The sequence below is a fragment of the Anas acuta genome, chromosome 23, assembly GCF_963932015.1.
Source record: "Anas acuta chromosome 23, bAnaAcu1.1, whole genome shotgun sequence".
In the NCBI taxonomy this organism is placed as follows: Eukaryota; Metazoa; Chordata; class Aves; order Anseriformes; family Anatidae; genus Anas; species Anas acuta.
The window spans coordinates 4,403,085-4,420,500 of NC_089001.1; the positions used below are offsets into that span (position 1 = coordinate 4,403,085).

Sequence of the window (17,416 nt, forward strand, 5' to 3'; positions counted from 1 at the left end):
CTGCCTGCAGACAGCTCGGCCACCAGGGAACAGCTGCAGCCTCGGCGATGCTTTTCTGAGACGACATCTGTGAAGGTACCGAGGCAGGGCATGCGGACAGCTTTATGTGAGGAGAATTCCCTCTCGGTGGAAACCGTGCCTAAAAGCCCAGGCACCTCTAGGAGCTAATCTGGACTTTTAGCAATGAGTTAAATGTGTTCTGCAGGTCTCTTTAGGCCACGTAATTCTGTTTTATGAGATCTTGGTAGCTCATCTGGTTTGGAGCTGTGGAAGCCCTTTAATACAGAGGTTACATGCAATGAAATACACGCAACCTTTCTAAGACGAGATGGGAAAACAGCCAAAGTTTCGACATGAAAAGCCCCCAGAATTTCAAAAGCCCACCAGAGCGGTTTTGTTTCTCGTGCCAAGAACGCGTGCTAACACTGGGGACAAACGGAGCTTGGAGGAGGCTGGCCCTGATTCTGTTCCAGCTTTCAGCAGCCCCTTGCTGGTGTAAACGCACTGCTCTGGGCAGAGTAAGTGCAGCCTCACCACTTCAGTGTGTTAGGGCACCCAGCCCTCTCTCCTGAGCTCAGGGACTCCTCGGTTCACCAACGTTTTTGCATTTCCTTTTACTAAAGAGCTGTGCCAAGCTAAGGGGAGCTCTGAAAAGCCTCCTATTTAGGGACACTGCTGCATTCACGTCAACTGGCATTTCTGTTCCCTTTGCTAGCTGTGCTGCAGGGACCCTCTGCATGAAAACGGGAGCCACGTTCCTCCAGAGTTCATCCTTTCTACAACAGCTGCTGCTTTCTGCCTTCCCCACCCACCCACAACGAGGGCCTTTTGCAGCAGGCAACATCTGGAGAAGGGTCTGAGTTGCCTGAAGTGTCTTGTGCAAAATTTTTCTAGGTCAGTTGTACCTACTTGCAAACAACAGAATAAACAGGTACACCTGCACAATTTAATGGAAAAAAAAATATATCCTTCATGACTTGTGAAAAAGATGCCACCTGTGAATCAAGAAACCCTTAACTGACCATCTCTGGAGGCTGTGAGATTGTGCTGGGGAGAGGTGCGCTTGCCCTCTGGTTACAGTTTTCCCTTCGTATTTGGTTTTACCCACTCTGAGAGACAGGATCTTTGGCAAGGTAGTGATTTTTAATAAAAATGCTGTTCCAAGGGCTCCTGCTAATAAAGAGATCAAAGAAAAAGCTTAGCTTATACAAAAGCAGTTGAAGACATACATGTCAAACTGAATAGGAACAGAAACCAGCAAGGAGAGTGAAGACTACTCTGAAATTATTCTTATGCTCGATATAACAAGAACTGTGCAGTTTTAGTAATTATTCCTAATACAGTTTTAAGGAAATGCTCTTTTTTACCTACTTCCTTTCTGATTCCTTGCTTCAGCTGCAGCTAACGGGTTCTCTTCAGTTTCCTTTCCTCGGGGAAGTGACTGTAATTGAAAGAAAGAGGAGAATGAATTAAATAGATCCACTTTGAAGGTGAATTGTAGCTTTTCAAGTTTACCAAAGTCAGACAAGCTGCCCGTGAGATAAAGCTTTTGCTTCTGCAGAAGAATAGCTACTGGATAGCCAGGCCAGAGGAACCACTTACAATACAATTCAGCCACACTTTCTAAATGAAGTGTCTTAAAGAATCCATATAGCCTCTGTCAGGTAGTTACTGGGTGTTAATTACATACTAGCTGATTACAGGAAACATATTTACAGGGATATGAGACCTGCTGATGTCTCTGGGATAATTTTATTAAATATCCTACTTGGAAATAATTTTTGCATTGATTTTTCCATACCCTTTTTTTCACTTAGTCTAACAATATTATCTTGAAAAGAAATATGCTTCTTTCTTAAAAGTTTTCATGCCATAACTTCTGAATTCCCTACTTCTTATTGGATGAGCAGGAGACCACAGGTGGTAAGTCATAAACTCAGGCTAGAAATGTTTAGACAGTGGAAATGTAAGGATTTCAATTCAGAAGGAGATATGAATGTCTTTTCTCTCCTTTGATTTGTGTGGGCTAGACACACATTTTGCTGTGAGCACAACCATATTTTTATTGTGAGTGTCACCAAACTAATAGTTAAAAGCTGACGAAGGGGATTAGAGATGCAGTGACTCAAAACATTCGCAAAACCTCTTTGTGGCTTCCCTGCAGGAAAAGCATTCACATAAATGCAACAAGTGTGTGGGGAACTCAGGCAATTTATCTTAAGAACATAGCTCCTGTGATTGTCACTGTGATGTTTCACTGTCAATAAACAGCCGAGATAACTAGCTCTTCTTTTGAAGCTTCTGCATAATTTCTGCCTGTCTGTGGGTGCAGGGGGAGCCTGTGCACGACTCTGATCTTACAGAGGGCTCCTGGCTTCATGTTGTGCTGAATTAGTGACATTGCTCATGCTGGACCAGGACGTGAGATCCTTGTATAATTCAGTCCTGAGGAGTCTGCCTAAATAATACCATGTAATATACACAACAAAGGACCTCCAGATTGGATTTATACATAGGAAATCTGACATAGCACAGACATTTTGCTTGGAACTATTAAAAAGGAGATTAGGAACACGCTCAGAAAGAACAGGAATGGCAAATGAATATGACTGAAGCTCAAACAGAACAAACACAACTCTTCTAGTCTAGTATTTGCCTAAGAAAGGTGGGTGAACAACTTCACTTTACAAAAAGCATCAAAGGTCATCAGAGACGTGGCTTAATGTTCCATCACAGGGAGTGTGGCCTCTTCCATACGTACGGCTTCCTCCAACGTCACGTTGTGCTGCAGATGGCCTGGTGCTGGGTCCAGATGAGCAATGCATGGGCTGAATCATAGAGACAACTTGATATATCATCATTTGGCTTTTATTTAATACACAATAACATTCCCTCTAAGCCTAAATTAATTGCACAGTAGTACATATGAGTCACTTAATTGTAATTGTTATTACCTTAATTTCTACAATTACAGTGGATAAACAACTGTACTTCATTTTCCCAATGATGTGGCTTACATTTATAGCATGTTTTCTCTCTACCTTGTACATTTCTCAGAGCAAAACGTACATTTATATAATAGCCTCCCTAGCAGGGGATTCTGAACCTTCCTCCTATGTTGTTTTAAGATCTTGACCTTCAGCTGTGGCCACGTCCTGGGTGGGACCTGGTGACTGATTATCACCAACCTGCCCTACTGTGCAACAGCTCCAGCCAGTAGCCGAGGAACCGCAGTCAATAGCTTACATGGGCTTCTCTTTTCTAGTGTCTGTACCCCACATAGTCATACATAAATCAGATTTATAGCTTTTGCAGACATTGCCCTCCTTTTTATCTTGAAGACCTGCTGGTCCTGGGTTCAGTGCTTGTAGATGACCGAGCCAGGAGCTGCGTTTCCTTGTGTCTGAACGAGACAAGGCTTTTCCAGCAGCACAGCTCTGCCGATGCATCCCAGCTGCTGCACACATGCGGATCTATAAGAGGAGAGTTCACTAATAACTTTAATTCTTGTACTCTCCCTTCAAGCTACAATCCCTTTAATTACAGGCCTGTAACATTTTTCAGCAGTTCTCACTTCCCAGCAAATAGTTTGGCTAATAGTAGCTGTATTGATGGACCCATCTACCAGAGCAGAGAAAGAACCAAAGCTCATAGATTTAGAATGAATGGAGTGTTTACCTGTACATCATTTTAATGGATGGTGAAATTCATTCTCATGATAGTCCCATAAATGTCACTTTCTGTCTGCCACAGCAAAATACTTGTGTAACAAATGGCATGCTGCATTAATACCCAACAAGAGGACATTCAAAGCAGCTTGACTTGCATTACACATGCTAATAAAGGCTCAGCCTGGGATTTTTATTCATTCCACTGGCTCAGGGAGCAGCAGAAACACATGGGTGGAGGTACAGCAACAAGGAAGACGGATGATATGAAGACAAATAAACCAGTCTGGCTTCCCAGAAATGATATTTCTTTGTTGAGCTTGGGTTTATTCCAGACGCTCTGGTAGAAACAATTATTTTTTTACCTGTAGCTCCAAGAAAACTCGGGGGCTGATCAGTGTCTTATAATTTGTCAGAGTAAATAGTCACAGCTCTGAAATCCCAGTGTCCAGACAGGCAGTGAAATCAAAGCCCTCAGATTGATGCAGGCGTGCAGGAAAGAGGAAACGTAACCCTTTGTTCCTTTACATCCCTATTTGCTGTAGTGTTTCAGGACTGCAGCACTGTCTTTGTGCATGTCTGCAAAGCACTTCGGACACTGTGAGCAGTATGCAAACAGTAAACATCAAACCACGCTCAGCCTCCCTTTTGTTTTACAGAGTGCCTGTGTACTCTCTACCCAGGAAGACCTTCCCTCAGGTTCCTTTAGTGAATTTCTCTAAATTCTGGAGTTGTACAGATAGAAAAGCGGCAGTGCTGCCTGTTGGCCTCTCCTAGGCTCAGGGGCTGGTGTGCAGTGTAGCAAACAGCATCACTGTTGCTCAGCAGGGAAACAGCCACACTGACGGTGCCAGTACTCAGATTTGTTTCTGTCCTACTGTGCTGTTGTTTTTTTAAATGCTGTTTGTCAGCCTTACAAATCTATACCGATGGCCTGAGAGAGGCCTGTGGAACTTCAGAAGGATGAAACTGAAAGAATTCTTTAGAATTAAAAAGGGTTCTTCAGAAGTAACTCCAAAAACAAGGTAGTTCTGTAGAGATTAGGTCCTTTCTGTACCTGCAAATCACCCTCTAGGCTTTAATAGAGAACAATGTCTCTTATGAGGGATTATAAAAGCAGGTTCAAAATGTAGGGAAAAAATAGTCTTTGTCTCTCTGTTACGTTTCCCATTCTCAACTGTCTTCTTGGTATTTTTGATGTCCTTATTAGTGAGTGATGGAAAGGGTTGGATGCTTCAGGAGCTATAGACGGTGCCACCACCACTTTGCCTTTGAGGCTTTTCCTGAGGAAAGAAATTCTGTGACAGCTTTCTCCAATCAGCACTTTATTGCTCAGGAAAGGTTTTCATTAACGATGCCTACATGAAGAGAACACTGGCTCTTTGTGCCACCCTGCCTTTCCCTGGCAAGGTAAGTGATAAATGGGGGATGGATTAGGAATCCCTAACGGTGGATGCCCAAACTAATCAAAAAGCAATGCTTCCCTGTTCTGAGTAACAGGATTAGAGCCTGGGAGAAGTTTAACGGGACTGCAGTTACTGAGCTGAATCATTTAATTCATGGAAAGCTTTTTATTTTTACTCTTCTGTTTTCCTGTAACACATTTTTATTCTGTATGCACCTTTGGTTTCTGCTTCCCTCTTGTTGGCTTGCTTTCAACCTCGCTGCGCCTAAGCTTTGAAAGGCCAGGCCTCCTGCCATCAAAAAACGCCACGGCTGCTTCCAAGACCTGCTCGGTGCTGCCAGGCAATCTAAATGGTTAACTGGGCCTGGATGGACTATTTGCTAATTAGAGTTTTCTGTCTCGGAGACATGTTCCTTCATTTGCATCTTGCACTATAAACATCCCCTGGATGCCAGTGCTTAAAGCTGCAAACCCTTTCACACGAGAAATGCGGAATATTTTCCCCTGCATGCCAGTTCCCATGACCAATGCCGTTTCCCTCAGCTTTGGCTGCAGCTCAGATGGCCTCGAAGCATCCAAAGGGGCCGTGTGGCTCCCTGTTTGGATGCAGTCGCATCTCAGGTCTCCACCAGAAAGCCAAGAGCATCAGTTCATCTCCTGAGCACTGCCAGTGGATCAGGACAAATGGCAATTGACAGGCCCTCAGCGGCGATGCGATCTGAAGGGTTCATCTGCGGCTGCTATTTTCTCTTGCTGAGCTGTTGTGCGAATATGTTCAAGGCAAATACCCCTGCTCCACTCTGATGGCCTCTCTGGCTGTTTATGTGAGGAGAGTGGTAATTCCGTGGTGATATTGCAAGGAAGCTGCTCCTCTGTGTTTAAGAGCTTCGAATTGTGAAGAGAAAGGGGAAATATAATCTTCTTATACTATCATTAAAGGCATCAACTAATCCTGCTGCAAAAGGTGTGATTTGCTGATCAGAAGGGAAAAAAAATCTGCTGCATGGAAATACATATCACCAGCTAATGAATACTTCTCCCCTCATTCCTCGAATGCTTATCTGCATCTGATAAATGCCATATCCCTGCCTGGTTAATACAGAATCCCCACGGAGCCAATGTTATGTCCCTTTCTCTACACATTTTCCTTTCTTTTTGCTGCTGTGTAAATTTAGCCCGTGTAAAGACAACAAACTAATGATGCTGGGATGTAAATGTGCTGCAGCTGGAGCAAGAGGTGGCGTAGTCAGGTGGGCTCGTCTGGCTGTCACAGCTACACGCTCACTCTGCTGCTGACTTGCTCTGCTGCCGTAGGCAAATCACTTCACCTCTTTATGCCTCTGTTGTGCCCATGAGGAAAATAAATAAGCATTAGAATATCCAGCTTTGCCCTGCTCCTTTTAAAAACTGGAAAGAAGGAAAGATCTGGAAAGAAGCATCCATGCATTTACTTGTATTCTAAGGTTCGATCTGCCCTCTTTTCCCTGGCAGGATGAGGGAAGGGCTGACTTGATTTCATCTTTTTGCAGAGACCCTCCCCAGCGGGTGAGCCACGAGGCTGGACAGTGGTTGTGCAAACTCCCCAGAGAGGAGGAGGGATGTGAGCAAGGTCAGTGAACTTTTGAGCAAGGGGACAGATAAACGTTGGGAAGAGGTGTCAGCTTGCTGACAGTGCTTTTTTTTTCCTGTGGTATGTTTTGCTACAACTACAGGTGCAAATTGGCTGGATTTACTATGCTACAGCGTGTTTGTGACAGTTCCTTCTACAGACAGGCAGCAAATTGGCTCTGCTAATAACGCATTGCTTCCCTTTCCTTCTGGAAAGGATCGCTGTGCAGACAACAACCACCCTTTGGGCCTTGAGCACACGGTTCTGCAGTGGCTTCAGAAAAAGTATTCCATGGTTTGGATGAACTAAGATGCTCCTGAAGCCTGTGTGTTGCCAAAGCTGAACAGGAGTCCAGCATGGCGGGGTTTTAAATTAAAAGTAGCCTGATTTATTTTTGCTTTGATTAATGTTTTCATGCTCCTTTGGACTCTGCCAACAAGGAAAGCCATTCTGGCAGCCTTGCTGGCTCGATGAAGTGTCTCGTGAGTGACACTGCTGTGTTCTCACTGCCTTCACAGCCCAGTTTCCAGGCTGTGATTGTGAAGGCTGCATCTTTACAGCTCACACCATAGACCTGCAGGCTTTCATTTTTATTGCTCTTTCAGGTTTTGTCACAAAGGTATTAAATGTGCCAAAACTCTCAGAAACTTAACTTCCTTAAGGGGTTCCCACCTTTCACCCTGCACAGTAGCTGTGCTATATAAGCTAAGCATTCCCCCCACACACCTTCCCAGCACAAAGCCTGAAGGAAGAAAGAATATGGGACAGCATGAGATCTAGAAGGGAATGCATAGGAAAAATGTGAGCTAGAAGGTTAGGGGAGGGCTAAAATGGCATTAACAGAAAGGGAGTTTGGTGCAGGTTGTGCAGAAACATGAGTTGAAGCCAAGAATGCCTGCAGAGGTGTGTGGGCTGGGGACAATAACAGGGGATTTAGTTCCAGAGGAAGAAGGTTTCACTAGAACAAAGTGCATACAACCAGGGTGAATGCAAAGGGGCTATTGCTTAGAAGGCTGGAGGAGTTGAAACACCAAATATGTGAATGAGAAATATTGTATTAAGCAGCCTAAGGCTCATAGGGAACAGCAGTTCCATGACAATAGCTAGAATTGTCTTGGACACGTGGGTTGACCATCAGCAAGTGCAAAGATACAACCAGCTTCTGATATTGCTGTCAGCAGACGAGGTTTGCAGCCAGCTGGCAGCAGAGGGTAAGTCTCTTATTTTAACATTTATTTTGTGCCAGTGTTTTGCAGTGCATCTGAGTGATTGCAGCACTATTTGAAAATGAATAAAATTATATTTGGATTTCCCATTTCTTTTTTTTTTTTTTTTTCTTTTTTTCTTAATGACTTGCTTTTAGTTAATGAAACGTCCTGCTTCTTAGGAAAGAAAAGAATAGGCCGTGATTTCCAGCCAAATGTGTATGTGTTTGCCAGTGCTTGTCAGCATAATACCCCATTAAAGTTTGTGCATGGATCTGGGCACAGGAAGCTGACTGCAGGATCAGGACCTGAAACTCTTTGCTTGTCTGGCCTCTCTGTGTGTGATCTGGAATTTGAGTTTCAGGGCTGCTTGTTGGGCTGTTATAAAGACACGTGAAAGTAGTGGTGTGATTACCTTCAGCAACCTGGGTGGGCATGCCAGGAATTGATCTGGGAACACCCAGAGAGGAAATCAAACTTTCTATAGCTTGCACACCACACGTCCATCTTCTGTAGTTTGGGCACAGATGGTTTGTATAATCCTGACTGAAAAGGGGCTAACAGTTGTAATTTAGAAGGAAGGCATTTTTTGTTACCTCTGAATAACAGCTGTGTCTTGGAAACATTTTAAAGATCCCTTTAAATATAAGCTACAACATATTTCTAGGGAGTCGGAACTGCTATTATATTAAAAATGTAGCAGTGGTGTTTTATGAAGGGGAAACATTTTAATGCAAAAGTAGTGCTATTTTAAAATGAGTTTCTTTTATGAAATGGATGAGGTGGTTTTATTAAAAAAGACTGGGAGGAAAAACTGTGCCTGTATTTCTGTCCTGGAGTGTAAGGCAAATTCACATTTCCCCCCACCCCTTTTCTTTTTAGAAAAGCAGGGGGTGAGCTCTGATCATTTGGGTTTTCTATGGAAGGGGTCTGTCTGCACACATGGCACACTTGCACCTTAATGTTAAGGGTTTGGCAGTAGCTCTTCACAAAGGTCATGAGTTTCTTTGGCCCAAATGTATACTGACCTCTGCAGAAAATTGTGCTTTAGAAAAGGCTATTAGGGGTACCCGTAAACTCTTCCCATTCTCCTGCTGTGAGTCTCTCTGGGGGCTGCTCCCCGTCACCATTTGTAGGGTCGTGGAGGGTCTGGTGGGTCCCCATCACCATCTGTAGGATCATGGCAGGTCTGGGGGCAAAGGGCCTGGTGGATGCCAGCTCTGATACTTAATCGGTGATGAAGCCACCACCACGGTCCTCCTGCAAGGATTGGGTTGGGTCCTCTGAATCCAGGCACAGAAATTCGCGGTTCTTGCTGTTGTACAGAAGGAGAAAGCTGACAGCAGGTGGTTGGTGCAGCTCAGGCAGGTGGCCAGGGCTCCCCCTCTTCTCTGCAGGCTCCTCCATCCTGCCAAAGGTGTGCCTCTGCCCGAGGAGAGGCAAGCAGACCTCTGCTTGGCTGTAAGCAGGCGTGCCAGCTTCGTACATCTCCATGAGAGGATGGAAACATAAACACTCTGTAATTTGGTTAAGTGGGAAGAGGAGGCAAACTCATCATAATAGTTCAAAATAAGAAACCCAAAACCAACAACCACCCCGAAAACAACAAATAACAGCTGCTTTTTGCAGGAGCAGCAACAGCCAATTTTCCTTCTCATAAAAGAGAGCAATGATGTGTGTCTCTCCCAGCCTGCTGCAGCTGCAGCCGTCTCTCCGAGCACAGCTCTACCCAAGTTTCCAGAACAATGTGATAGATTGTATCTGCATAATCAGAAGAGTGCAGGATCCTAACCGAGCTGAACTACTAACAGCCAATAAAGCCAGGGCACTAACATGCTCATCCCATAAAGCACCTAATCAGTTACCTTTATACCTCTACAAGTGCACTGCTTATGGATATATTTTTGGTTGAATATAAGGCATTTGTGCACTCTTTTGAGTGGCGGGGATGAAACCGTTTGAACAAATGCTGGGGGAAGGCATACTGCTTCCCTCCTGGCTCCTGTTGCCTGAAATCACTCCACTGTTCCCAGCCACATCTCTGCCATTTGAGCCCAGCATGCTGAACTGTGTGAATCATAGTACCTGCTTCTCATCTGCATCACCTGTGCAGTTAGCTCTCTCCTTAAAATCTCTCCTTCCTGGAATCCCATTATTTTCTCAGAATTTCAGCATACTTCTTTCCCTCCCTCACCCTCATCCCCCGTGGTGAGCGTCACGTTTTCGTGGCAGTGGGCACAGTGAAAGATCCTGGGAGTGCACGCTCCAAAGAGGGAAAAAAGATCAAATGCTAGGAAAAATAAATTAAATGCCTTTTGTTACATGGAGTTGTGAGTGTAGAAGTAACCGTGTAGTTGTTGCACAGAGCCGTGACGCAGACCCCGCTTACTCAGAATGATCGGGGAGACTGCCGGGGGGTGGCACAGGACCAAAGAGAAATTTAAGCTTTGTTTGCAGAGGCGAAACTCACTTTTTACTTAAAGTACTGTCTTGACGCATCTGAGAGTGGGATAGTGATTTGGTCTGTTGTATTTGCGGTGGCATTTTGGGTTGTTTGTATGTTGTAGGCAGACGTGGACAGAGAGGTAACGCTCTCCCAGGTACAAGTGGCCGCGGGTGTTACTTCCATGGTTCTGTTGTTCACCCCAGGAAATTTGTGTTACTGAGCAGACAGAAACAACCGTGCTGTTGTCGTGTCCTCATCCAACTGTAACAACTCGGTCTCCATCTCGCCCTGAGGAGTTTCTCAGATCTCCAAAAGAGGTTTCCAGCAGCCAGTGCTGCTGTCAGTGCGTGCAAGGGGCCTGGGATGAGTGCAGCAGCATCTGCCAGGGCAGTGTTGTGCATGTCCCCTATCTACAGCGTGTAATCGGCTGGAAGTGAACCCTCCAGAAAACCCACATCTGGCAATTCCCCGGCAAGGAGTGTGGGAGGGAGAGGACACGTGGGCACCCAAGGAAATAGCTGTGCAATAAACACACCCTCTCCTGACCTAAACAGCTGTCAGTTGTTGCTGCACTGGTACTTCTCCCCATCCCAGTGTCCTGCTGTTTCATCAGACGTGTAAGTCATGAAGAATCTTACTTTCCCTCCACGAATCCTCAGTTTCTAGAAGTGCACAAGTGTATGAATATCTCAGCTTTCCGCTCAAATTAAGGATATAAACAGTCATGTAGCTCAACTGGTTGCAGATGGAGTGTGCTTCAGGTTAAGTTTCTATAATTGCTGAAGTTGAAAGGCAAAGAAAAAGAACTCCCAGCATTTGTTTTGTCTTTAATCATGCCTTTACAAAGTCAGTTTTGTGACTCCCTGGGGTTTAGCAGGATATTTTTGCATATCTAAGAGAGGCGATGTTGCCTTCTTCCTTCCCTCTCCATTATTTGTCTATTTCTTTGTGTCAGGTCCAGCTTAAGTTGTGAGCGTTCTCTGGGCTGCAGTGATAATTATATTTATTCCCTGGAGATGATTTTCATTGGATTTGCAAACAAGACAGGGCCTATGAGATGCTGCTGTCTTTGGCCCTCTGATCGCTTTTGAACCATTTGCAAATTTCAAACAAATTTCTCTAGAACGTGTCAGTCTCAAGGAGAATTCAGGGAGTGTTTGTTGTATTACCCAAAGGGACTGGCAGAATCCTATATTTCTATAGGCTTTGTAATCATGGGTGGCCAGAGAAGACACTCTGATAGTCCCACTATGGGGGCTGCACTGGAAGGTCACCCTTATTAGATACCAGAATCTGCGTGGGAGACATTGCAAACGTCCCAAACACAGGAAAAGCATCACTGGGAGCTTGCATCTCGCTGAGCAACAGAGCCTAGACCACAATCCATGTCCACAAGAAATTCAGAGTGCTTTACTTCCACTGCTCACAGAATGGACAGTTTTAATAGGCTTATATATTTAGATTATATCTGTGTAGATATATATCTTATGTCTTTCACTGTTTAGGCAGCATCCCTAACATCTGTCACATTATTTGCCTTCCCCGGCCCTGAGAAAGGAGCATCTGGGGCTGGAAGTGCTATAAATTTTGCTGTGTGTCAGATAGAGAAGGCGGTGTCAGAGAAACACACCTTGTGTCTGGCGATTTGGAAAGCGCTGAACGCTCTGATCCCTTCTCTTTCTGGAGACGGAGACGCTTCGTGGGTGCATGATTCAGGTTAACTTAATGATTTAGCTTCTTTTACATCGAAATGAGCTGGTCCTGCACAGCCTCCGGGAGCAGCACGGATGACCTCATGTCTGGAGGAGCACAGTGCGCCCTGTTCGTCTGCTTCCGGCAGGCACAAAGGCACTTTCTGAGTGTTTGCAGATCTGATTTTCGGCGGTGCTCGTCATCATTCAAAAATAAATAAAGAAATCAATAAGTAAATTGCAGGGCTGTGTATCTCCACTTTGCAAGGGACCAGGAGAATTCCTGCATGAGAAAAGGGTAGACTCTGAGTATAAAACTATGAAGTTTAAATACTCAGTTCTTTTTAAACGTGCATCCAAACCAGTGAGATATCTCCTTGAAAACTTCAGGAACCTCATGTGACTGGTGTCTCCTTCATCACATTTCCATGGGCTCTGAGGGTAGCCTAAAACTCTCTGTCGGTGCAAATTGGAAGGGATCGACACCTTTCCTCCCCAGCCTTGTGACACAAGGGCAGTCATTGCTCTTCTCTATCAAAAGCTCTAATTCCTAATTTAGGAGGTAATTCTAGTGCAAATTAGTGTGCCTTGCAGATAGAATTAGAGTCAGTGTGATGATTTGGAAAATACAATCAATTTACTCCAATTGTTTGTACATGTCAGATCTCTCCAATAATGAAGAATTTGCTCCTCGTGCATGAACACAAACAGCGAGCTATTAACCATGCGAGAGGAGAAAGCCTGTCAGAAACAAAACTCCCGAGATGTGATGTGCTGCATCTGAACGGCAGCGAGGATGTGCCCAGGTCTGTGTCAAGTTGGAGTGCAGCAAATCTGCCATGGGAAGAGGCTGTGGGTTTGAGGCACTGAATCTTTAGTGTGTGAGGAGGGGTGAGTCCTCCTGGTCAGGGGATGGAAACCTCCTGCCCTGTCCCAGATGATGTGGGAGGAGGGAAAGGGGAAAGCTCTTAGTATTACTTCCACAGCAGGGGAAGAGAATCTAATGCTGGGTTTGGGGTTGCAGTGCCTTGGACATGGGGGTGGTCTCCTACCCTGCCAGAGAGCTCTGCCCTCAAAACATGGCCTTGTTAACCACCCATGGACTTCTCTGGGGTTTCTGTGGTCCCCAAAGATTTGCTCTGCCTCTGGAGCCTGCAGAGTGCTATGGTGCAACATCTTCTGAAGTCCTGTTTGGGACTTTGCTGATGTGAGCGTTACTGATAGTGAGGCTGTGGTTTCTTACTTGGTTTCTTACTGTGGTTCTTAGTTCCTTAAGGTTCCCCTATGTGGAAGACAGGCTGGATCTTCAGCTGGTTCAAAGACCTGGGGACTATTTGTCATTTTGGTGATTTACATCAGCAAAGAGTGGGTCCGGTGCTTCTGCCTCTTTTAGGGCTCTCACAGCCTCATCCTTTGTTCCACATCCGTGCAGGGCTCATTAAGGGTAAGTGGGGAGTGGCTGTTGGTCTAATCACTAGTTTCTCATCTTTTCATGGTCTGATCTAAACAGCTTTTTAGGAAGCAAACAGTATGCATATTTCATGAAATTCATTTCAATGTCTGTTTAATTGTGAGCGCTCTCTGTGAGGCTATGAGATACTTACTGCTCCTTGTGAATCATTTGAGCGAACAAACAAGGAAGCTGAGAAACTGATCATGAATTTCTTAACTTTGAGCCTTCTTCAGCCCCTTTTCATCTGATGGTTTCTTTACCTCCACAGTTAGGAGAAGAGTAGGTCAAGTAAAACCTCATTCAGATCATGTTTTACTGAGCTGCTTACAGCCTGCAACCTGGGCTACTTGCTGTTGCTTCCAAAGGGGCAGTTTGTCAGTTTGGTTCTTCTTTAAGTCAAATGATGGGGAAAAAAAAAAAAACAAAAACAGATCTGAGGTGTCTGTTTCCCAGAAGTCACAGGCAGCTACAATGCAAGTTCCCTGCCATGCTGCTGGCTATGATATTTTTTCCTCAATGGTAGGAACATGGCAGTGTGTAAAATGTGCTCAGTCTTTTTCCTCTTCAGAGATATGGCTGGGGAGCCTTGGCTGTGCCAGAGGAAGGCTGTTTCCAGAAACAGCTTCCCTCAACAAGAAAGTCCCAAGAAGACCCAGCAAGTGTTGTGGGTGGGTAACTCTGAAAACCTTCTCGTTTCTCTAGTTTTTCTCTCCTGGTATCTAGCCTGATGGAGAAAACGGAACTGTGTTGAGATGTGGGTGTATTTCTGGCAAGGAGGATCTCACTGGAAAGCAAACACAGGGAAAGCTTGGTACCAAATCAACAGCCTTTAATCCCTGTGATGTCTCCTGGAAAAGGTGCCTGCCTTAACAGGGGTCCCTGCTGGCTTCTGGGCCTGGAGGCCAGGATGCAGGGATCACCTCTGTGCTGGATCAAGGTAGGAGCTTCTTGTGGCTGTGAATTACTGAGGCATGCAGATGTTTAAGCATATGTATCCTATCGCCGGGACCAACCTTAATGCTGTGGGAAATGTATGAGATGGTAAAACCTACATTATCTGGGATTTAGGATGTTTGCTTTGCAGAATGAGGGATTAGAGAATAGAAAGGCTGAAATGACCATCTGTCTGCAGAAAAAGGATCCCGTGAATTAAAATTTCCCTGGTCATTTTCCCTAATCTCCTTGACTTTGTTCGATATCTTCTATCAGAGCTGATGTCCTTGTGCCCCAAACAGTACCACAGTTCACGTCCTACACTCTGAAGTTTTCTTCTAGCTATGTCTTTCTATAAGGAGTAGTACGGTATCTGTAGAAAGTGTTTACATATCTGTTGCACTTGGAGTTTTCTATTTGTTGCAGCCCTGTATAATCTCAGTGCTTCCAGCACCTTCCCTCTCCAAAGAGTGCCAGCTGTGAGTGTGCACCTGGTTTTTGTATTGCTTCTACATCTAGCATTGAAATGCAATTGCCTCTGGGGTGGAATGACTCATGCTGTTGAACCATACCACTGCACAATGGTTTAGATCTGGAAGTAAGTAGTAATACCGTGTGCTTATATACTTGTGTTGTCGATTTTTACAATGTGATTGTGAATCTAATGGTGTTTGATGTTTCTCTGTAGAGCCTCTCTTCCTGGAAGCATGGGAATCTTCAGCTTTTGTTTTTAAATAAGCTTCCAGGCCTTGTGGCTATAGAGAAGGATCGGAAAATGTGTTAGAAGTGTAGCCTACAGATTCACAGTCCAGCAAGCTGAAAGCCCCAAGCTTATTAATTTTAAATCTCATTATTTTAAGAGCAAATTATATTTCCCTTTAAAGTAGAAGAGTCATAATACCTGCAGAGCCGGCAGATCCTTGGTCTGTGCACTGTAAAATGCAGCGGCCTTTGCTCACCTAACATAACTGATACTGAGATGCCTAGAGTCCAAAAGAAATTAAATTGTTTTCTTGTTTTTAAGCCCCTCTTTGCTCTTGCTCATTGATGAAGTAGTGCTGAGGATAAAGAACCTGCCTGTGAATGCTAGATTCTGGTTATCTTTAGCAAGACAAAGAGGTTGCTCAGCCCTAATAAGTGCTGGCCAAATGGTTTGTAGTTGTGCAGGTATTAGCGCAGAGAGGATTACACCTGTCTTCAGAGTGAAACACACAAAACAGATTGGGGTTCTCACCCCTGTGCAGGGTATTCAGGGACACAGGAGTTTGAGATTTTTTTGCTTACTGCATGTTTTCGTTACACTTTTCTTTCCTTCTTCCCTTCTTTCTTCCTTTTTTTTTTTCCCCAATTTACGCACAAACCAGCACCACCACTTAGCATTTCCTTGTTTACAGCAAGGTGAGTCGTATTTACAGTGCTGGGGAATTTGTCAGGAGCTGCATTCTGCTCGTCATCTGTTTCTTCCCCATTTCAGAAAGCAATTAGCAGGCGGAGCATGTGAATAACAAAATGTGCTGGAAGGGGCTGTTCACCCAACTGTGCCGAACGAAACGGCTGCCTGTCAGTTGCTGCAAGCGACTGACAGCTCTGACACCAGGGTACAGCCCAGGTCCTGGCAACAGAGATGCCCTGAACTGGAAGCCAGCAGACGAGAGAAGAAAGATCCACATGAAATAGCAAATGGACATTAGGGAGTTTGAGAGGGCTGCCTTGGGGCAAATAGTGGCAATTAGGAGCACCCAGCGTAGAGCTTGGTCTGTCTTTCCATGTCTGCTGATGAGATGGGGAAGCAATAGGGGAAAAAACTTCTTTAGTACTGATTTCTGCTTCATCAGATACAGCCTGAGCTGAGGTAGCATGTGAGACTGTGGCATTTTAGTTAGGGGAGAGCTAAAAGATGCAGGACAATGGAGCAATCTTTCAAAGACATTTTAAAAAGACATCATCTACAAATGTCACTTAATATTTTACTTCAGTTGCATGGGAAGTTTCTCTGCCCTTGGAGTGGTTGTACTGAGTTGGGATGCTGGATTCAATCGGAGAAGTGTGAAGCAGGGGGATTTTAGTCAGCTCTAAGTGAAATGTCTGGGTGAACTTACACGTGGAGCTGCTGCTGGCTTCTCCATTATTCATATACTGGATGTCTTGCTCCAAGTATGGACTTGCTATCTCAGAAAACCAGCTTCTCCTCTTAGACGTTGCTTGGGGGAGGGATGAGATTACCCCTCTTGCGCTGGAGTTGGAGCATGGTAAGGCTGCTTTGGGGCTGCAGGACAGAAATATGCCTGTGTTATTTGGCTGGAGCGGTGCAAGTCTCTGAAGAGCAGGTTAGGGCAGTGCCTGGTATCCAGGAGCCTCGGCTGTTGTTACTAACCCATTCTGGGAACTTGAGCACATCGCACATCTACACCTTACACTCCTCGCATCACTTCATGGAGGTAGGTCTGGGCAAGGAAATGCAGGTTTTGCAAACAACTCGGTGTTTGGACAGTACCCCAGAGCGAGGTACCAGCCAGGAGAGGACATACTCACACCATTCAGCATATGAAACCCGTCGGTATCACCCGAGGGCAGACATCCTCAAGAGAGAAAGTTCTCAGCCTGATGGTTTCAGCCGGTACCTGCAGGAATCCAGCGTGCTCCCACCTGAGGCCGTGGTGTCAGGGTGGGTGAAGGTTTGGGCAGCACCGTGGTCCCCTCTGCTTTGTGTGTGCAGCTCAGGGACTGAGGAGCTGCCTTCCCAGGTGCTGCCGTGGGCAGATCCCCCTCCCGTTAATCCAAATGTGTTTGTGGCAGTTGTGTCCCCGCCGGGAGCGGCGTTGTGCATCACACAGATTAGAAGTGATCGTCTTTGCAGGCCCATTTCCCAGCGGAGCACCACAGTTGTTCCTTTCCTTGCAAGGGAAAAATGGTTTTCTTGTCCTGTCTGTTCCTCAGCTGCTGGTGGGGGATGCTCACATGCATCAGAATTAATCAGGAAAATTATTAATTTACCTCAACTGACGT

The 17,416-nt window shown here is 45.2% G+C and overlaps 1 protein-coding gene across 4 annotated transcripts in view; it reads left to right on the forward strand.

Annotated features, from left to right (window-relative positions):
* The window catches only part of B3GAT1 (beta-1,3-glucuronyltransferase 1), an 84,819-nt gene that overhangs the window by 22,116 nt on the left and 45,287 nt on the right, over positions 1–17,416 (forward strand). For 3 of the 4 annotated variants that reach the window (XM_068659100.1, XM_068659102.1, XM_068659101.1), the window contains exon 3: positions 6,603–6,682. In XM_068659100.1, the coding sequence (XP_068515201.1) occupies positions 6,603–6,682 (80 nt within the window). Of the gene's footprint in view, positions 1–6,470; positions 6,527–6,602; positions 6,683–17,416 lie in introns of those variants that run through there. The other variant, XM_068659115.1, reaches the window with a different exon arrangement.